At 43.6% G+C, this 22,897-nt stretch overlaps 1 protein-coding gene across 1 annotated transcript in view; it reads right to left on the bottom strand.

Annotated features, from left to right (window-relative positions):
• Nucleotides 1-22,897, bottom strand: part of sdk2b (sidekick cell adhesion molecule 2b) — a 650,002-nt gene that overhangs the window by 57,478 nt on the left and 569,627 nt on the right. The window contains 4 exon segments of the mRNA XM_080455991.1: nt 12,410-12,622; nt 15,324-15,461; nt 21,954-22,140; nt 22,394-22,509. Of these exon segments, the coding sequence (XP_080312117.1) occupies nt 12,410-12,622; nt 15,324-15,461; nt 21,954-22,140; nt 22,394-22,509 (654 nt within the window).

Raw genomic sequence — 22,897 nt, 5'->3', positions numbered from 1 at the left:
ACATTACTGTGACATCATAGAACCGATGTCATAGAGTCTATGATGTAGACGGCCGACGTCATATAGACTGGCCTCCAATATAAATGTAGTGGACGCAATGAAGACTCTTGTGTTGGAGCAGGGTTCACCACGTTCTACTTGAAATAGTGTCGGACTGTCCATGTTGCACTGCACAGTGAAGCTGCGAAACGCGAGAACAAATTGCCTCAATGCTGCTGTTGTTGCCGTGGGATGGAAGGTGTACTCGTTTGGAGGTAGGACGCCAAAGGATCAGATCAGCATGTACGTCTTCCACACAGTGTCCTTGCGATGGAGGGCGTTGCCCCGAGTGGCGACTACAACAGGAGAACGTCCCCTTGAGGTTCCCTCCATGCGCTACGGCCACACAGCTGTGATCATAGGCGGTATTGTCTACATATGGGGGGGAATGAAGGTGGATGAAGGTATTTGCGACAAAATGCTTTATGCATTTGATGTCGACACCCACAGATGGCTCAAGCCTGAGGTTTCTGGGACCGTTCCAGAGGCGAGGTATCACCATTCAGCCTGCATCTTGGGGAAGGTCATGTATATCTATGGAGGAATGAACCGAGAGCCCAGACTCACTGATGACATGCACAAGATGGACACCGCCACAATGGTCTGGTCTTTAATTAATCCCGGAGGCACTCCAGCACCTGCCTCAGCGGGTCACTCTGCCACCATCATCGGGAAAAAGATGTTTGTTTTTGGGGGCTGTGACGAACAAAACGTCAGAGTGTTTGACACGCAGACAGACTGCTGGCTGAGCACACCTTCTGCACGGCTTCTTCCAGAACAACGCTGGTGTCATTCAGCCTTTGCCTACAATGGAGAGCTGTACGTATGTGGTGGCCAGAACTTGAAGGTCAATGACGGCAAGTCCATAAATGATCTGTGGAGATTCAGTCCAGAGACATTTTCCTGGAAGGAGGTTAAGTCCACGGTGAATGGCCCGTTTAGGATGATTGACGGCCGCTGTTGCATGGTGGGAGATCGTGTCATCCTCTTTGGGGGATATAAAGAAGGCTCGACACCCAATGATCACCTGTACATAATAGACTTAAGTCCTAGTCTCAAGACGTTATGCAAGCTAGCGGTTATTCGGTACGGTCTGGATCGGTCGGAACTACCGCATGACGTCAGGTGGGAACTGGCCGCCATGATGACTGACGGAGAATCGATGAAGAACTCTAAGAATACAAAAAAAAAAAATAGAACATTCTGTCTCCAGAATTTCCTCCATTCATATTTCCATTTTCCATTATTTGGAGAAAGGGAAAACTCTTTAAGGCTGTGACACGTTAACATGAATTCAACAATATTGTTAGCAAAGCTAATTGTGAACCAAAAACAAACAAACAAAACAGAAAAAAACAAATGATTTACACTGATGATGGTGCTGTCAGAAAAATCCATAAAAAAAACTATGAAGCCATCAAAGCTGCAGCATCACTTGGAGACAACTCATAGACACAAGAGAAACATCTGTGGAATACTTCCAGCTATATTCTCAAATCTCTCAGTGGTGTTGTGAGCTTGTAGATCAGCTCTTCTCAGAGCTTCTCTGCTGTCTTTTAACACCAGTAGTTCTCAAACTTTTTCGCGCCAAGGACCCCCCAAATTGATAATGCATTAGGCCACGGACCCCCATCTGAAAAAGTTTTGTGCCAGGGACCCCCAGAAGAGAAGATTTATGTCATTCTTTTTCAAAAATGTTCAAAAATACCAGATGTACTTAAGCTCACAGTGCGGCACTAAGTGCCCTGCTGTTAGCTTGCTGTTAGCTTGTATTATCTGCTATTTTTGAATAGCCAAATAAAATATGGATAAAATGGTTAAAAAGGTTGTGATGACCCCCCTGGAACCTTTGGTTTCCACCAGTTTTAAGCACCAGTTTTACGTGACATAGGGTAGCTGAATGGTTAGAGAGCCCACCTGTGGAGCAGGAGTCACCAATTGCCTCAGGTTCGATTCCAGGCCTGGCCCAGGCTGGCATGGCCAGACTAATATCACTGCGTAGATATTAGTCTGGAATCTCTGTGTGGAACCTGCATTTCCGAGGGGCAAATAAAAAAACATGCCTCTGGTGATAAACCCGCCCCCATATTTGCATACTGGGCTCTGATTGGTCCCTCACAACTTCGGAGGGAGAGAAATCCAATCTCAATTGAGAGGGTCCAGACCTATTCTGCCAAGGGATTATTTTTTTTTGTTGTAATGGCAGATTCGTCTGGAACCAGGCTAGGCCTGGCCAGCAATGTGTTGAATATAATAGATCGAACTGTCCTTTTCACAGGGGAAATTTAATCGACAACGGCAGATACAGTTACCCTTTTATTTTCTTTTTTTTAATGATGATTTTTTTCCGCTTGCTTTTGCCATTGTTTATATCGCATCTGGATCTTCCAACCTGCAGAATAGTGACACGCCCACTTTGGTGGCCAGTTCAGGGCAAGAAAAAACTAGTATTTAGTTGATTCCAGTTCCGAACCAACGTTTAAGGTTCTGAACCAATATTATTTTCAGTGGAAACACTCTCTGAACTGGTTCAAAGTTAGGCGGAAAAAAAATAACCGAACCGGTTCAACCCTGTTGGAAAAGGGGCGTTGGTGGAAAAAGTACTCACATTTTTCACTTGAGTAAAAGTAGCAATACTGCAGCAATACTGTAACAGAGTGTAGAAACACTCAGTTACAGTAATACAAGTCTGGTATTCTAGATGTACTTGAGTAAAAGTACAAAAGTATTGGTATCAATATGTACTTAAAGTACCAAAAGTAGAAAGTACTCATTATGCGAAAGGTCACATTTTTGGAGCGGCCCACTCGAAAAATGGGGGCGAGTGTGAATTGGGACGAGGGTTCCGGTTAACGGTCTTTTTTCATCTTTTGAATAAGTAATTATAAACTTTTTTGTTAGAATCTACTCATGACCCCTAAAAAAAAACAGTCCATGACCCCAAAAACAGACGTGTGTGAGGACTGTCTGGAGGTTAAGGACATCTTTGGCTATTCAAAAAAAATTGCAGATCTACAAGCTCATATAGCGCGGCACCGAGTGCCGCGCTATGAGCTTGTAGATCGGCAATGTTTTTTTTTTATCGTGAAAATGTGTGCAAATCTTTGAATACATATATATATATATATATTTTTTTTAAAGCAAACATTTGTAACTCAAATGTCTTTTTAAACGTATCTTGCTATAATATCAGGTGCTATAATATCAAACGTTTTCATGTCAAGGACCCCCCAAAAATATATGTATTTGGCCGCCGACCCCCATCTGAAAATATTTTGTGCCAGGGACCCCCAGAAGCAAAGATTTGCACAAATGTTGACGTTCTTTCAAAAATAGCAGATCTATAAGCTCATAGCATCTGCTATTTTTCGAATAGCTCAAATAAATCTTAAAAATGACACTGATGCGTTCCCGGTCTTAATGGATTAAGGAGAGAGAGAAGGACAGTTATTAAAGGGATACTTCACTCTCGGGCCGGGGACACATTTAAAAAAAATATTAAAAATAAATGAAAAAAGTTATGGAAAATTCATGGCCCCCTCACACATTAGTAGGACACTCTAATGCGTGAGGGGGCCATGAATTTTCCATAACTTTTTTCATTTATTTTTAATATTTTTTTTAAATGTGTCCCCGGCCCTAAAGTGAAGTATCCCTTTAAGTCACTGAACCAACCGCTGCCACAGACAAACTAATCATTTCTCAAAGTGTCCTTGTGACTTATTTGATGATATGAGATAGACCCTCCAGAAAAACGCGGGCTAAAACTCTTGATTATGCGGGCTAAAACTCTTGATTATGCGGGCTAAAACTCTTGATTATGCGGGCTAAAACTCTTGATTATGCGGGCTAAAACTCTTGATTATGCGGAATAAAACTCTTGATTATGCGGGCTAAAACTCTTGATTATGCGGGCTAAAACTCTTGATTATGCGGGCTAAAACTCTTGATTATGCGGGCTAAAACTCTTGATTATGCGGAATAAAACTCTTGATTATGCGGGCTAAAACTCTTGATTATGCGGGCTAAAACTCTTGATTATGCGGGCTAAAACTCTTGATTATGCGGGCTAAAACTCTTGATTATGCGGAATAAAACTCTTGATTATGCGGGCTAAAACTCTTGATTATGCGGGCTAAAACTCTTGATTATGCGGAATAAAACTCGTGATTATGCGGGCTAAAACTCGTGATTATGCGGGCTAAAACTCTTGATTATGCGGAATAAAACTCTTGATTATGCGGGCTAAAACTCTTGATTATGCGGGCTAAAACTCTTGATTATGCGGGCTAAAACTCTTGATTATGCGGAATAAAACTCTTGATTATGCGGGCTAAAACTCTTGATTATGCGGGCTAAAACTCTTGATTATGCGGGCTAAAATCCTTGATTTTGCGATGAAATATGCTTTTTTTTTGTGCAATTTTATGCGGTGAAATTGCGGGAAGTTGCGAAATATGCGGAAAGTTGTGAAATATGCGGCAATATACGAAATATGCGATATGTAAAAAGTTAGGAAAAATGCGAAACATGTTAAAAGTTGCGAAATATGCGCATAGCATCTGCTATTTTTCGAATAGCTCAAATAAATCTTAAAAATGACACTGATGCGTTCCCGGTCTTAATGGATTAAGGAGAGAGAGAAGGACAGTTATTAAGTCACTGAACCAACCGCTGCCACAGACAAACTAATCATTTCTCAAAGTGTCCTTGTGACTTATTTGATGATATGAGATAGACCCTCCAGAAAAACGCGGGCTAAAACTCTTGATTATGCGGGCTAAAACTCTTGATTATGCGGGCTAAAACTCTTGATTATGCGGGCTAAAACTCTTGATTATGCGGGCTAAAACTCTTGATTATGCGGGCTAAAACTCTTGATTATGCGGGCTAAAACTCTTGATTATGCGGAATAAAACTCTTGATTATGCAGGCTAAAACTCTTGATTATGCGGGCTAAAACTCTTGATTATGCGGAATAAAACTCTTGATTATGCTGAATTTCGGTACCCAACCCTAGTGCAGTCTCAAGCGGACTTGAGCCACGAGAGTCACCGCCGAGTGAGCCGTGAACGTTGGGAAGTCCGCTTGAGCCGACTCAGCACCGTTCAAGTTAATGTCCCGATAGGGACAGAATTGTAACTCATATCCCCCCTAGTCAACATGTGCCGTATTTGCCCCGCCCACCCCCCTTCCAGTCAACGTTTGACTTGAAGGGGTGTACGACGGTGACTTGAAGGGGTGAGTGCGCGCAGGTGTGACTGGGATGCCAGGTTGTAATTTTATTTAACGCATGAACCCTTTCTGATGCCCTTTTATTTGTAAATATGTGTACGTAAAACGCTAGTCCATGCCCGGGGATGTGAGCACTCAAAGTATTTGCAGACTTTGGGTTATGCACTGTGTACATAGTAGGGGTGTGCCGATATATCGTCCCGCGATATATCGCAATACGTTTTCGTGACGATATGTATCGTTTTGGGGGAAAAAAATATCGTTTTTTTTACAACAATAATAATAATCAGGCATGCAAACAGCCCCGAGGTGAAAAGGGTGACAACATATTGTTTTTTTTAGCCGTTTTGGATTCAAAACGGCTATTCTAGCTGAAAAGCTACAAGTTCGCATGTCTGAATAATGCAAAAACAGAATTATTTGTTTGCATTTGCTTTTTTTCTCCCCCATATATTTTCATAATAAAAAAGTGCGTATCGTATCGTATCGAAAACGTATCGAAGTTGTGAGCCCAATATCGTATCGTATCGTGAAATTAGTGTATCGGCACACCCCTAGTACATAGTATATCAAGGATCAAAATTAACTTTTTTACTTGGGAACACCTGAAGAAATTCCACTACTGTACTAGTGTACTGTGTATAATGTATAGTATTTCTGACCTGCGGTGAGATCGCACATAAATCGCTGGAATATCGGAGCAAATAAATAGTTATTATATAGCTTTTTTTAGAATCTAAATTTTTACACTGGAAGCACAATTTGTGGGCTCCATATATATGGGCTGAAACATTACCCAGATATGGAGATTCTGTGACCTCACATTACTGTGACATCATAGTACCGAGTCTATGACGTAGACGGCTCGCCATTCAGCCTGCGTCTTGGGGAAGTTCATGTATATCTATGGAGGATTGAACCAAGAGCCCAGACTCACTGATGACATGCACAAGATGGACACCGCCACAATGGTCTGGTCTTTAATTAATCCCGGAGGCACTGCAGCACCTGCCTCAGCGGGTCACTCTGCCACCATCATCGGGAAAAAGATGTTTGTTTTTGGGGGCTGTAACAGGGGTGATGACCAAAACGTCCGAGTGTTTGACACGCAGACCGACTGCTGGCTGAGCACGCCTTCTGCACTGCATCTTCCAGAACAACGTGGTTGGCATTCAGCCTTTGCCTACAATGGAGAGCTGTACATATGTGGTGGCAAGAACTGGAAGGTCAAAGATGGCAAGTCCATAAATGATCTGTGGAGATTCAGTCCAGAGACATTTTCCTGGAAGGAGGTTAAGTCCACGGTGAATGGCCCGTTTAGGATGATTGCTGGCTGCTGTTGCATGGTGGGAGATCGTGTCATCCTCTTTGGGGGAGTTAAAGAAGGCAGGACACCCAATGATCACCTGTATATCTTAGACTTAAGTCCTAGTCTCAAGACGTTATGCAAGCTAGCGGTTATTCAGTACGGTTTGGAGCAGTCAGAACTCCCACATGATGTCAGGTGGGAACTGGCCGCCATGATGACTGACGGAGAATCGGATGAACAACACTAAGAATACAAAAAAAATAAAAAATTCTTTCTCCAGAATTTCCTCCATTCTTTTTTCCATTTTCATATTTTTTGGAGAAAGGCAAAACTCTTTAAGGCGTTGACATCTATGAAGCCATCAAATCTGCAGCATCACTTGGGGACAACTCATAGACACAAGAGAAACATCCGTGGAATACTTCCAGCTTTAGTCTCAAATCTCTCAAATCTGTTGTGAGCTTGTAGATCAGCTCTTCTCAGCTGCTGTCCTTTACACCAGTAGTTCACAAAAGTTTTCGCGCCAAGGACCCTCCAAATTGATAATGTATTTGGCCACGGACCCCCATCTGAAAAGGTTTTGTGCCAGGGACCCCCAGAAGAGAAGATTTATGTTAAAACATGAAATTATTCAAAAATGTTCAAACACCTTTTAAGACTTTCCAAAAATGTTCAAAAATAGCAGATGTACAAGCTAACAGCGCGGCACTAAGTGCCCGCTGTTAGCTTGTATTATCTGCTATTGTTGAATAGCCAAATACAATATAGATAAAAAAGGTTAAAAAGATTTTGATGACCTCCTGGAACCTTTAGTTTCCACCAATTTTAAGCACCAGTTTTACGTGACATAGCTGAATGGTTAGAGAGCCCACCTGTGGAGCAGGACTCCACAATTGCCCCCAGGTTTGATTCCAGGCCTGGCCAGCAATGTGTTGAATATAATCGGTCGTAGCCGGTTCGAGTCGTTTCTCAACTTGAAAATACTTGGAATAGTGTACGTTTTGACCCGCGGTGAGAACGTGTTGTATATTTCATAACATAACATACAAATCTAAAGCCATATGTTAAGAATTACTAGGATACAAGTCTACTTCACAAGTAGACAGGAGAGCTTATTCAGAGAGGTGGCTGATGGCCCTAGCCGGGTGGGGGTGGAATTAGCATTCCCAATTGGGGAGACAGAAGGTCTGTCTCCATCCCCCCTTCCTGCCTCATACAGTTGCAAATCGAATCAGGGATTCAAAGTGTGATCTATTGTTTGTCTAGGTGGGGTCTCACTTTTCAGGGCTGACACACCCACACATGTACCTTCTTTAGATCTCACTGCTATAAAGATAGACTGAAGTGTAACTAACTGTGTGTGCCACTCCAAGCCGTGAGGCTGGGGAGCTGGCTGAGGGACCTTGGGGTCCAAAGAACTCTGTTTGTGCTATGAAATAAACTGGAAGCATGTAACCTCACTGACTGGAGTGATGCCTCAATCCATTCTTCAACCATTCATACACATCTCTGGAATAACAAACTAACTAAAATATGACGTTGTTGGCAACTAAAAGTGCAGTAGAACCTTTATCAAAACATAGTGAAGTCAGTGGTTCAGATACCACAAACGCACATAAAGCGCTGGAATATCGGAGCAAATAAATACTTTAATATTTAGCTTTTTTAGAGCCTACATTTTTACACAGGGAGCACAATTTGTGGGCTCCATATGTATGGGCTGAAACTTTACCCATGATATGGAGATTCTATGACCTCACATTACTTATTTTTTTTCAACCAAAATGTTTATCCCATGATTTTTGTAACCCATAATTTTCACCCAGTGCCAATTGCTTAAGTAATCATGGGCGCTACACTCCCTCTGCCAACCTAGGGAGAGCCTAGAGCCGAGCTCATGCCTCCTTCAATGCATGAGAGCTAGCAAGCCGCTTCTTATCACCTGACAGGGGGAGGTTCCCTGGTTAGACGTAGCACGTGGAAGGAACACGTTATTCCAACCAGTTCCTTTCCCCTCCATCAGGCGCCCCGGCTGACCAGGGGGAGGCAGTATAGAGACCAGGATTACTGCATGTTTTTGTGAGGGTACCTACCCTAGGAGACACGGGGAGAACATACAAACTCCACACAGACAAGCCCTTTCGCCAACCTCACCTAGGGTATGGGCACTGATGACGCGGAGGAGAGAACACGCCCCCAGCGCCCACAGCGTCCCCGGCAGGAATCGAACCCAGGACCTTCTAGCTGTGAGGCAACAGCACTACCGACTGCTGACCTCACATTACTGTGACATCATAGAACCGATGTTATATGTCTATGATGTAGACGGCCGACGTCATATAGACTGGCCTCCAATATAAATGTAGTGCACGCAATGAGGACTCTTGATTTGGAGCAGGGTTCACCAAATTCTACTTGAAATAGTGTCCGTCTGTCCATGTTGCACTGCACAGTGAAGCTGCGAAACGCAAAAAGAAATGGCCTCTTTGCTGCTGTTGTTGCCGTGGGATGGAAGGTGTACTCGTTTGGAAGTAGGACGCCAAAGGATCAGATCAGCATGTACGTCTTCCACACAGTGTCCTTGCGATGGAGGGCGCTGCCCCGAGTGACGACTACAAGAGGAGAACGTCCCCTTGAGGTTCCCTCCACGCGCCGCGGCCACACAGCTGTGATCATAGGCGGTATTGTCTACATATGGGGGGGAGTGGAGATGGATGAAAGTATTTATGACAAAATTCTTTATGCATTTGATGTCGACACCCACAGATGGCTCAAGCCTGAGGTTTCTGGGACCGTTCCAGAGGCGAAGTATTACCATTCAGCCTGTGTCTTGGGGAAGGTCATGTATATCTACGGAGGAATGAACCAAGAGCCTAGACTCACTGATGACATGCACAAGATGGACACCACCACAATGGTCTGGTCTTTAATTAACCCCAGAGGCACTCCATCACCTGCTTCAGTATTTCACTCTGCCACCATCATCGGGAGAAAGATGTTTGTTTTTGGGGGCTGTAAAGAGGATAATGACCAAAACGTCCGAGTGTTTGACACGCAGACCGACTGCTGGCTGAGCACGCCTTCTGCACATCTTCTTCCAGAACAACGCTGTTGGCATTCAGCCTTTGCCTACAATGGAGAGCTGTACGTATGTGGTGGCAGGAGCAGGGAGGACCTAAAGCTAAAGTCCATAAATGATCTGTGGAGATTCAGTCCAGAGACATTTTCCTGGAAGGAGGTTAAGTCCAAGGTGAATGGCCCCTTTAGGATGAATGGCGGCTGCTGTTGCATGGTGGGAGATTGTGTCATCCTCTTTGGGGGATTTAAAGAAGGCAGGACACTCAATGATCACCTGTACATACTAGACTTAAGTCCTAGTCTCAAGACCTTATGCAAGCTAGCGGTTATTCGGTACGGTCTGGATCGGTCGGAACTACCGCATGACGTCAGGTGGGAACTGGCCGCCATGATGACTGACGGAGAATCGGATGAAGAACACTAAGAATACAAAAAAAAAAATCTTTCTCCAGAATTTCCTCCATTCTTATTTCCATTTTCCATTATTTGGAGAAAGGGAAAACTCTTTAAGGCTGTGACACGTTAACATGAATTCAACATTATTGTTAGCAAAGCTAATTGTGAACAAAAAACAAACAAACAAAACAGGAAAAGAATTATGGTTTACACTGATGATGGTGCTGTCAAAAAAAATCTACAAAAATATCTATGAAGCCATCAAAGCTGCAGCATCACTTGGAGACAACTCATAGACACAAGAGAAACATCTGTGGAAAACTTCCAGCTATGATCTCAAATCTCTCAGTGGTGTTGTGAGCTTGTAGATCAGCTCTTCTCAGCTGCTGTCCTTTACACCAATTTTTTTCGCGCCAAGGACCCCCCAAATTGATAATGTATTAGGCCACGGACCCCCATCTGAAAAGGTTTTGTGCCAGGGACCCCCAGAAGAGAACATTTATGTTTAAAAAAAAATCTAATTATTCCAAAATGTTCAAACACCTTTTAAGATAAAAATAAATAAATATCAAAAATAGCAGATTTACAAGCTGTTAGCTTGTATTATCTGCTATTTTCAATAGCCAAATAAAATATAGATACAAATGTTAAAAAGATTGTGATGACCCCCCTGGAACCTTTCGTTTCCACCAGTTTTAAGTGACAGAGCTGAATGGTTAGAGAGTCACCGATTGCCTCTGGTTCGATTCCAGGCCTGGCCCAGGCTGGCATGGCCAGACTAATGTCACTGAGTGAGTAGATATTAGTCTGGAATCTCCTTGTGGAACCTGCATTTCCGAGGGGCAAATTCACTCTTAACTTTTTGTAGGGATCTAGTCATGACCCCTAAAAAAAACAAGTCCATGACCCCAAGACAAATATATTGCTCTAAGTGACGTGTGTGAGGTCTGTCTGGTGGTTAAGGACAGAGAGAAGGACAGTTATTAAGGACAGAGAGGACGGTTATTAAGTCACTGAACCGTTGCCACAGACAAACTAATCATTTCTCAAAGTGTCCTCGTGACTTATTTGATCATATTAGACTGACTGAATCAGATCATCCGTTCTTCGGATGGAATTAAAAAACTGACAAAACATCATCATACCTGTTGCATAACCTATAAGTGAAAACCTGTGATTTTGGGTGATATCCTTCAGGTTTGTTTTTCATTAATCCCAATTCTGTCTCGGACTTTTGTCAAAAGCACAAATAGTGAGTGTGTGCATGCTTTGTGTGTGTGTGTGTGTGTGTGTGTGTGTGTGTGTGTGTGTGTGTGTGTGTGTGTGTGTGTGTGTGTGTGTGTGTGTGTGTGTGTGTGTGTTAGCCTGATTATCAGCCTGAAGCTGCGTGGAGCTTCAGTCTGAAATTGGCTCCAGTGGCTCCAGCGATTACAAGGGGGAGGGGATTCGAACTTCCCTAAACCAATCACAAGAGATCCACGGATCCGCCTACATCTGACGTCATCGCAGAGCTTGCTTTAGCTTGTCGTTAGACCCACCCCCACCTCCGACTCTCATTGGACGGTATATATATATATATTTATTCGTTTTTTGTACCGAATAAATCCTAGGTTCACATTTCACTTCACCAGACCAAGAGGGGCAAGTCCACTGAGAGAGTGGGCGGGGTCTATGGTCTGGAACCAGGCTAGTGTGTGTGGGCTGTGTGTTTGCGTGTGTGAAATCCATAGAGGCATAATATAACTAGAGGGCGGATTGCCCCGCCCCCAGCTATCATTTCAATGAATGTGCCCACTGGCGTTTTGAAGCACCCGGAAACCTGCCGGAAGTAGAATTATTGGTTCGATTTTGACCCCCCATAGACTTATGAGCATGCGCAGTAGTGTCCTTTTTGCGTTCTACGGCAGCCCGTGTGTCAAGGATTGAACGCGAGATATCTATTAAATACACTCGAGATGCATATTTATATGTAAATGCATATGTATGTATGTATAATATGTTTACATATTTATATGTATAAATATAAATATCTGTCAGTATGTTTTGCGCGTGCATGTATTTCTCCCCGCCTGCAGTTCCAGCTTTGGCCACTGGGGTGGCAGCTTCAATGTTTCTCAGCAACTCTGGGGGCTTGGTGAAATCTAACACCACTGTGCTCTGCCGCGTGTCCAGATCCCATAGTCTGAGAGGATGGTGAGTCCTCATTGGCCAATGAGGACTCACCAATGAGGAGCCAATGAGGAGCCAAAAAGTGTCGAGAAGTGACGACTAGGTAAAGGTCTGTTTATAGACAGGCTGTAAAAAAAAGGTTCTGATGTTCAGAACGGAGCATTTTTTTGGGTGGAACTTTACCTTCTCCAGGGCCGGTGGTGATGTTGGCCTCCACCTCGGGCCCGTAGATGAAGGTCTTGGCGCGGATGCGGAAGTTGTAGGTGACGCCGTCCGCCAGGTCCTTGATCTTCAGCCAGAAGGGGCCGCTCCCCTTCACGTCCACCGTCACTATCTTGCTGACTCCTGGGGGGGAGGGGGAGCGGAGACAGTCGGCACAGGAGGCCACTGAGGACTCTGGACAGACACACGTCACATTTAGGAAGGGGGGACGTCGTTTTAAAACACAAAGCAGGCCGTGCCCAAGCAAAGCAACACGGAGGAGACAAACCTCTCACACGCACACAGCCCACCCCAGACACATGGCATACACACGCACAGACACACGCACGGACACACGCACAGACACACGCAAAGACACGCGCACAGACATTGCTTCTAAAGCATTGTCATTGCTGCTATAATCGTAGAGAAAAAGTCCTTGGTTGCCAGTTTTAAGCCTAGCTTTTGTGTATATAGCCTATGTTTATTAAAGGATCTATACCATGAATTAAAAAATATATATGTATATTTAATATCATATTGTTTATGTCCCTCAAACGTTTTTCAAAAGGTTTGAGCCTAAATCAAGCCTCAGATATACTCATTCCAACTAACTTCTCTCTGGCTTATAAAGCACTTTCACCTGCAATACCACATTGTCCTGTTTGGCACGGGGCGCTATTGAGCCAGTGTGTATGCATGTTATCTCCTGGTTCTGAGTGGAAAAAGTAAAAAAATATAATAATACAAAAATAATAATAAAAATATATTTAAAAATAAAGTTTTTTTATTTTTTATTTTTTCGTTGGAACTGAAAAACGGGAGGGATTGTACCCTGACGTGACGTCACGTCAGGGTGCAAATCAGTTTGGCTTGTTTTGAGACCAATTTACAGAAAACCCCAGATTTGCTGTGAAAGCCTGAGTGTTCAAACTGGGGTATTTTTGGGGATAGAAGAGAGGTAGGGGAGACCAAAAACACACAAAAAAGAAGAAAAAGTAAAAAATCATGGTGTAGTCCCTTTAAAGGATCTACACCATGAATTAAAAAATATATATATATATTTAATATCATATTGTTTATGTTCCTCAAACGTTTTTCAAAAGGTTTGAGCCTAAATCAAGCCTCATATATACTCATTCCAACTAACTTCTCTCTGGCTTATAAAGCACTTTCACCTGCAATACCACATTGTCCTGTTTGGCACGGGGCACTATTGAGCCAGTTTGTATGCATGTTATCTCCTGATTCTGTGTGGAAAAAGTAAAAAAAATAAATATATATATATATATATATATATTTTTTTTTTTTTTTTTTTTCTTTTTAGTTGGAACTGAAAAAACGGGAGGGATTGTACCGAACGTGACGTCACGTTCGGGTGAAAATCAGTTTGGTCTGTTTTGAGACCAATTTACAGAAAACCCCAGCTATGCTGTGAAAGCCTGAGTGTTCAAACTGGGGTATTTTTTAAGATAGAAGAGAGGTAGGGGAGACCAAAAACACACAAAAAAGAAGGAAAAGTTCAAATTCATGGTGTAGTCCCTTTAAATCTAGCTTCCATAGCACACTTAGTTGTGCCAGTTTTAACTGGTATTTATTACACACTACCTTGTCTGACCTTTTCAGATTGCATCCCTGGCAAACACCCCATATTATAATACAACAAATTTAAACGCTAAAACTAATAAAGAACTCAATTAGAAACTAAGCTAAACAAGCAAACCTGTTTTAAAAGCTATTAAAATTGAACTGAAATTTAAAACAAAAAAGTCAAAGCAAAATAAAAATGTAATCAAAACTAAGGAAAACAAAATGCCTTGGGGCGAGTGCACGCACACACGCAAACACACACACACACACACACACACACACACACACACACACGCTCACAGAGCAGTAATGGTGTTAGAGATGGCAAACATAGTTAAACGTTTCTGTCATTCTGTCAAGTTATTATGCAGCAGTGAATTATGTTTTTAGGCTGTACGCCAGAGAGGATTGTGATGAGTCATGTTCAAGAGCAATGGGGAGGTCGTTCAAGGTCATGGTCGATGGTTAGCTTAGCTCATTAGCTTAGGATGAATACACACTCTGTTTCATTTGAGTCCAAACATTGATTGAAAGACGTGATATAACAATAATAATTATTAATATTCAGGTATTTTAGTGTGCATTAACCCTTGTGGTGGTACAAGCAGCCATTTTGAGCAGGGAAAGGTGTGGGGAAAAAACAGGGTTCGATTTGCTGGGGGGATGGGGGGGATTCATACCTCTGTTTTGGATATGTTTTATCCTTGCTTCTGGTCTGAATTAAATATCATGTTTGGTATTATCACAATTAAAACAATTCTAATTAAAAAAAAATGCATGTTAACCACATTAAACCTGGCGTCACTATTTTGGGCAAATCTTCTAAATTTGGTATAATTAGTCAAACATTTTCAAAATATATATTTTTGTAATTATTCAAAAATAGTGAAAAAAGCAGATCTAAAAGCTCACAAGGTGTGGGTGGAAACCTCATACTGTACGTCCAAAACCGTTACTTTTCCAAGATTCAAAAAAGAAAAATAGCCAAAATAGCAGATCAACAAGCTCAACATTTCGAGCTTGGTGACGCTGTGGTATGATCAAGCGGGGCGTCAACTTGGGCTATTTAAAAATTGCAGATCTACAAGCTCATAGCACGGCACCGAGTGCCGCGCTACGAGCTTGTAGATCTGCAATTTATTTTAAAGAAAAAAAAACAAAAAGTTAGAATATGGAGATAAGAGGTTTCTGCCCGACAACAACGATATCAGGCTCAAGTGGTTAAGTCCCTCCCCCTCTTGTCCATCTTTTTACAAGTGGAACCCTGGGTAAAAAAACACTTATAAAAGGGGGGGGGGGGTCTTACCGTCTACGGGCGTGCAGGGCTCGTAGACCAGGCGGTAGCCCTCCAGGATGCCGTTGGGGTAGGTGGGCTCGCCCCAGGACACGTTGACCGAGGTGGTGGTCAGCTCGCTGAAGTGGATGAAGCTGGGTGCGCTGGGGGCTGCGCCAAAACAAACAAAGAAGCAGAGTTCAAAGGTCACACTTGACAGAAAGGGTAATGATCAATAAAAAAAAAAAAAAAAGAAGCTGGTCATAAGACAATGTCATTCAGCACAGATGCTCATTTTTCAGCAAAGCCCTGCGTGCGCACGCACGCACGCACGCACTCACGCGCACGCACGCACGCACTCACACACGCACGCTAAAACCATGGGAGCTGACCAGTACAACCAGTACAACAAGTAAAACCCTACTCTCCTTCAAAACTGTCATGAAAAAGTCATAACCTAGCCGCCCCCTCCAACTGTTTACTGTACATTGTTTTTGTTTTACTTATTTCTAAACTGTTTATGTGATGTTCTGCAAAGTAGTGTATATCTGTCTGTCATTTAATCTCACTATGAATTGAGTACAAAAGGACCCCAATTGAAACAAGCCATTGGCTTTTCTTTTTTTTTAATCCTATTTAGTTGACCTTGTATTTGAACCGTACTTTCATGTGCTTTTTTTCTGCAAACTTCTAAATAAAGTTTTCAGAAACCACAGTCACTGAGCAGCTCCACAGGAGCAGTTGGGGGTTCGTTCAGTGCCTTGCTCAAGGTTTACTTCAGCAGTGTTGATCAATCAATCAATCAATCAATCAATCAATGGGACCACTGTGAAATCCCCAGTATTAATTTAACTCCGAGAGTGTACAAATGGAAACCGAATGGACCCTTATTTGATTTCCATTTATACACTCGTTTGTACATTTGTACAGTTGCAGACCCGTATAAGGTCCATATTAGGATCCCTGGTGGTCCCCGGACCTGAAGTTGAGAACCAATGTCATAAGGGGTTCCTCCCATTTCAGCCGAGGATTCGCGGCTTTGTGGACGACTGTTCCGTGGCCATCTGTGTGTGTGTGTGTGTGCGTGAGTGCGTGCAAACGTGCGCGCAGACACATCCGCCCGTGAGTCAGTCTTCGGTATACGAGCGCGGCGGCTTAGCCGACCCATTCATTAAAGCTTCACCTGATAAAGAGCAGAGGAAGCTACGAACATCAATCACGGTTGTAAAAGTTTTAAAAGGCAAAAAAAAACGAAAACATTGAGCCCTTCACACAGCTATATAGACGTAGATTTGTGAACTTATAACTCGTGAGAGAGAGAGGCTATTCATGTCCGTGTCCTGGGGTTATGTTTGTTCCACACCGCCCGATAATAATAACGGCGACAGCTTTTGTTTTGCGGTTTCTTTTATCGGAGCCAGATGGACGTACTCAGAGCCTGCCACGGAAAAATACGAGTGCAAAGAAGTATTTACAGTATATAGAGAACATAACATCATTGTTGCCGTCAGCTCACAGTTGTGAGCTTGTAGATCTGCTATCTTCGCTATTTTTTACGATTTTCACAATTTAAGTGTGTTTCCTCAGAATCTCGGAGAAACAGGCATGCAAACTTCCCCGAGGTGAAAGAGGTGACAACGTGTTGTTCTTTTTCGGGTCAGGTGTCACACAATTGCCCTATTTGGATTCAAAACGGCTATTGTAGCTGAAAAGCTACAAGTTTGCATGTCTGAGAAAACATGCACACACACACACACACACACTCACACTCACACACACACACACACACACACACACACACACACACACACACACACACACACACACAACCACCCATGTAGTTGCACTCCGTGTGTAGCTGCAAAACAAATACCACGACAGATCTGCAAATAGTACTTGACCCCGACCCGGGTCATGTGAGTGCAGCATTCATCGGGGGGCCGGGTGTCCGGGGCCGGGGTGGCCCGGGGGGGGGGGCTGCGATCGAGGGCCACGCTATACAGTTGGACAGGGCTTGTGACACTGCTGTGCTTTGGGACACAGCTGGCCTCGTTGTCTTTTAAAGCGCTCGAGCACGAGTGGAGACGATCCCAGCAGCACAAAAGCCCCCTTTGTCCGACCGGGAAAAAAAAGAGAAAGAACTCTGGCTATCTATCGAACCAGTCTCTCTCTCTCTCTCTCTCTCTCTCTCTCTCTCTCTCTCTCTCTCTCTCTTTCTCTCTCTCTCTCTCTCTCATGTCATATGCTTCTTCCTCTCTGTGTCAGTGAGACGAGCCAATAAGAGGCCCTCCTCCTCCCCTCCACTAACTCATGGGACACTAAACACACCAAAAACTGTAACAGAGAAAAGAAAAAAAACACAATAACTATTTAAGAGGGGGAGTTTATGGATGAATAAGTCATTTGAAAATGAATGTACAACAGGAAGGAAGAGGGGGGGGGGGGGTTAAAGGAAGAGCAGTGAGCCAAATGTCCTCCAGTGCTATTCAACCCCCTGAGCCAGAAAGAACACGAGAGAGAGACAGATTGACAGAGAGAGAGAGAGAGAGAGAGAGAGAGAGAGAGAGAGAGAGAGAGAGAGAGAGAGAGAGAGAGAGAGAGAGAGAGAGAGAGAGATAGAGAAATAAAGCAACCACTTCAGCCCTTTACACATTTGAAAATAGACGATCTACAAGCTCGCGATGCGACGCATTGTGAGCTTGTAGATCGGCTATTTTCAAAACGTTTTTTAAACATTTGAAAACATTCTGCATAATGAGTACTTTCTACTTTTGGTACTTTAAGTACATTTTGATACCAATACTTTTGTACTTTTACTCGAGTACATTTTGAATTCTGGACTTTTACTTGTAACAGAGTATTTCTACATTGTAGTATTGATACTTAACTTAAGTAAAAAAAAATAACATATGAGAGAGACAGACAGACAGACAGACAGACAGAGAGACAGAGAGACAGAGAGAGAGAGAGAGAGAGAGAGAGAGAGAGAGAGAGAGAGAGAGAGGCCAAGGAACCACTGGGTTCTTTGAGATGATGATGATGATGATGATGATGATGATGATGACCTGAAAAGTCCCTCATCAACATTCTTCATACTGTCTACACCAGTAAAGTCTTCAGTGATTTATTTAACCACACCAACCCTATGGGGGCGAGCATTCGGCAAAAACAATTGCCAATCTACAAGCTAGCTTGTAGATCGTCAATTTTGGACAAAGACATTTGGTATAGAGCAGGGGGGTCTTCAACAGGGGGTCCGGGACCCCTTGGGGGTCCTCAGAGCTACTATAGGGGGTCCGCCCATTCTTTGTGTGATATGATTTATTTTTTATACATTAACCACTTGAACCCTAGCATCCATTTTCTGAGGAGAACTTTAGCCAAAAATAGCAGATCTACAAGCTCACAACGCCTCGCGCTGCGAGGCGTTGTGAGCTTGTAGATCGGCTATGTTTGGCAAAGAGATATAGGTGTAGAGGGAAAAAAAAAAGAGCAAACCAAGTCAAAAAAAAAAAAGTCTAATCTGAAACACAATGTTATACAATTATAGAGGGGGTCCCTGCTTCATCTCTCTCTCAGCTAGGGGGTCCTTGGCCTGAAAAACGTTGAAGACCCCTGGTATAGAGGGAAACAAGTTGGGGCCTGTAGTAATACGCCTTTGGGGTTTTAACTCTTTGACTGCCAATGAAAATATTCCTCGTCATATATTGCAATTGATCACAACGCCGGCGACCAGATTTGCGTTTTCAGTGTTTTTTTAACGATAGAGGGCGCTCTTCCGCAGCCTGTGAATGATCCCATGGGATCACTCAAGAAGAAGTACACCCAGAAAACACGTAATCACAACAAAATGAAGCTGGTTTCGTGTAGTGTTATAGGATTTATAAAAGTCACATTTTCTCCATTTTGTTCTTGGCGAAAACAAGCCACATTCAACTGCCCATAACTATGGAATGGATTATCCCGATGGCACGCTTTCCCCCCCTCCCCCCGATTCTCAGAGACCCACGTACGTGTAATGAGGCGATTTGCTGGGTGGATCGCTGAGAAGAATAATAATCTATGATTTTTCAAAGGTTAGTAAAAAACGCTCGGAATCGCTGGCAGTGGCTCGACACTCTTCTGAAAAACTCTGGCAGTTAAAGAGTTAAGTATACTGGGTTCAAGCAGTTAATTGTGGTTACATGTAGACACTCTGGGAGTGCATACTGCTAATGTTGTTTGGCATGCCGACAGCAACAATTACCCTCATCTTCACATTCAAGCTTTCACTAGTTACTTTGACTTTTTTTCTTCTTACTTTTTTTCCCTTTTTTTTCCTGCAGTGTAAACATCCCAGATTGATTTATTTTTTTGTGGGGGGGGGGGGGGGGGGCAGCCTGTGAATTATCCAAGCACCACCGAAGAAGAGTACACCCAGAAATCACGTGACCACAAAAAAAAAAGAAGCTAGCCTCCTTTCATGCTAAAGGATTCACAAAAGTATTTTTTTCTGTTGTTTTCTGCTTGTTTATCATAAAAAAACAAGCCACATTTAAACGGCCATAGCTCTGGGATGGAGGATCGCGGCCGGCCAATATTCTTTTTCCCGATTCTTCCGGACCCCCGTGCGTGTAATGAGCCAATTTCCGTGAGGACGGCGGTCACGGAGAATATTCCAAGATTTTTGGGGCGGTGTAGCCGCCCCTATAAGTGGGGTTGGGACACCTCATTAGTACACATTTGCTGTACTGTGATTGGCTCATTAGTACACCCCTTAGCTGTACTGTGATTGGCTGACTCTATTGGCTGACTCTATTCAGCACTGTGATTGGCTAGCGAGACACATGATGACATAAATAACCTATAAATAGGACTATGCACTTTAAAAAAATCATTTTTTTTTTAAGTGAGCTTCCATCACTGTGATGACCACTGTGATGACCACACCACCCACTTCACACTGGGTGTGATTTTTATAGTAAAAGTGGCGTTTTCGCTGGCAAGGGGACCGGAGACGGTTTAATTAATCAATTAATTCCTGGCAGTAAATGAGTTAATTTGTATGTTTTAGTAGACAGTTTCTGTCTGTCTGTTGCTGTTGGTAGTCATGGCTGCCAGTTCCCACCTGACGTTGTGTGGGAGTTCAGACCAGATCGTACGCTCCAGATCGTACTGAATAACTGCCAGCTTACATAACGTCTTCAGACTAGGACTCAAGTCCAATACGTGCAGGTCATTGGGTCCTCCAACAGAAACCATACGATCTCCGACCATGCAACAGCACCTACTAATCATCTTAGACGGGCCTTTCCCCTTGGGCTCAACCTTCTTCCAGGAGAAGGTGTCCGGATTGAATTTCCACAGATCACTGATGTACAGTTTGTTTCCACGACCACATATGTACAGCTCTCCATTGTAGGCAAAGGCTAAATGACGACAGCGTGTTTGTGGACGAGGCCATGCAGAAGGTGTGCTCAGCCAGCAGTCGGTCTCTGTGTCAAACACTCTGATGTCATTGGAGCGGAAAAACGTGTTCCCCTTTCCCCCAAATACAAACATATTTGTCCCGATGATGGTGGCAGAGTGATGTTCTGAAGCAGGTGGCGGAGTGCCTCTGGTGTTAATTAAAGACCAGACCATTGTGGTGGTGTCCAACTTGTAGATATCATTACTGCATCCAGTCAGCCTGTGGTATCCTCCATGGATATACATGACCTTCCCCAAGACACAGGCGGAGTGGTTCCATCTCGCTTCTGGAACGGCCCCGGACATCTTAGGGCCGAACCATCTGTGAGTGTCAACATCAAATGCATAAAGCCTGTTGCGTAAAGCAGTCCCTCCCCAGAGGTAGATGATATCTTCTATCAGCACAGCTGTAAAGCCTTGTCCGGAGGGAACCTCGGGGGGACGTTCTCCTCTTCCGTTTGTCACTGGGTGCAACTTCTTCCAGCATAAAGACACTGTGTTGAAGACACTCACTTCAAGTTGAGCCGTGCTGCCATAAGGGAGCCCTCCAAAGGAGTAAACCTTGTTCTCCACTGCAACAGCAAAATGATTGTACTGTTCTCGTGCTGCACTCGGATGCGGTGTCCAGCAGAACATTTCTCACACTAATAGTTTAAGTCCTGCTCTGTAAACGTAGAGTCCTAATGTGGACTATCGCTTAAATTGGTTCCACAAATGTCTCACAAAGTTTGACAAATCCACAAAGCAGATGAGTTGGGTTGGCAAATCCAGGTCCAGGCAGGTTGTGGTAATCCTCTCTGCTACACAGCAGACACTCTGTTCAGCATTGTTGACAATAACCTCAACTATATGCAGGTGGACTTGTCGCTAAAAGTTTCTGAATTATGCTTTGTTTAGTTGACATTTCATTTCAAAGGAAATGGTTGTGATGACAAAATTGTGATGTTGTTGCTTGATGTCATCATGTAGAACCCAAATGACAATACCCAAACTGACAGAATGTCAACACGTCATTAAACACATCACCCAGACGTCCCTATTTTGGACTTTTCCTTATAGTCCGACATTTTTACACATTTTCAAAGCTAGTATATGACGCCAAGATGCTGTGTTGTGAGCTTTAAAAGACGGAGAGAGACAGCAGCAGCCCACCATAACAGGACATTTTGATATCAATACATTCTTATTTTTCATTTCCTAGTCGCCTGGTCTCACCCGCTTGCTGAGTGCGGCCCCTGGTGGGGGGGCTGCGGGGCCCGTCCCCCGCCGCGTTGAAGGGGGCCACGCTGATCATGTAGGTGGTGTAGCCCGTCAGGTTCTTCAGCTTCACCCCTCCTTCCGGCATGAAGAGGGTCCGCAGGCGCTCCGTCTCGTTCTTGCGCTGGAACTCCCAGAAATACACCTGTAGGTGGAGGCAGAGAGGGACGATGAGAGGTTAGCTGCATGTTCAAATTAATTGAACATACAGTGGGGTCGGGATTCAAACCCGCTACACGCTGTCAGGCTGAATTGCAGCCTCGGTGCCCGAACCGCTACGTTCCGGGCAATTTTTTTACAAAATGTTCAAAATAGCAGATGTACAAGCTCACAGCGCGGCACAAAGTGATGCGCTGTGATCGTTTATATCTGCTATTTAGGGGGATCATCATCCTTACCTTGTATCCCTGGATGTCTCCGTTCTGGGCGTCCAGGGGGGGAGGGTCCCACGTCACGTCCAGCTGAGTCGCCGTAGCCGATTGGATGGCCACGTTTTGGGGCGGCGCCGTGGGCACTGTGACGGACCAGTCACGAAAGACAAAACATTAGATTAATCACGCATGCGTGTCGTGTGTCGTTGTTCAATAACAACAAATAGCAGGTCTAACTAGCTCGCGATGATGGGCTATTTCCGTAAATCTGTAATTTTCCAGTGGTGGAAAGTAACTAAGTATATTTACACAAGTACTGTACTTAAAGGGGTACTTCACTTTCACATAAAATAAACATTAAAAAAAAATATTTAAAAAAAATGAAAGAAGTTATGGCAAAATAAAGGCCCCCTCACACATTAGTAGGACACTCTAATGCGTGAGGGGGCCATGAATTTTCCATTACTTTTTTCATTTATTTTTAATATATTTTTTAAATGTTTATTTTATGTGAAAGTGAAGTATCCCTTT

The sequence above is a fragment of the Gymnoscopelus braueri genome, assembly GCF_963280865.1.
Source record: "Gymnoscopelus braueri genome assembly, chromosome: 17".
Classification (NCBI taxonomy): domain Eukaryota; kingdom Metazoa; phylum Chordata; class Actinopteri; order Myctophiformes; family Myctophidae; genus Gymnoscopelus; species Gymnoscopelus braueri.
The sequence above is the reverse complement of the archived record's forward strand: the minus strand, read 5'-3'. Positions and strand labels throughout refer to the sequence as shown.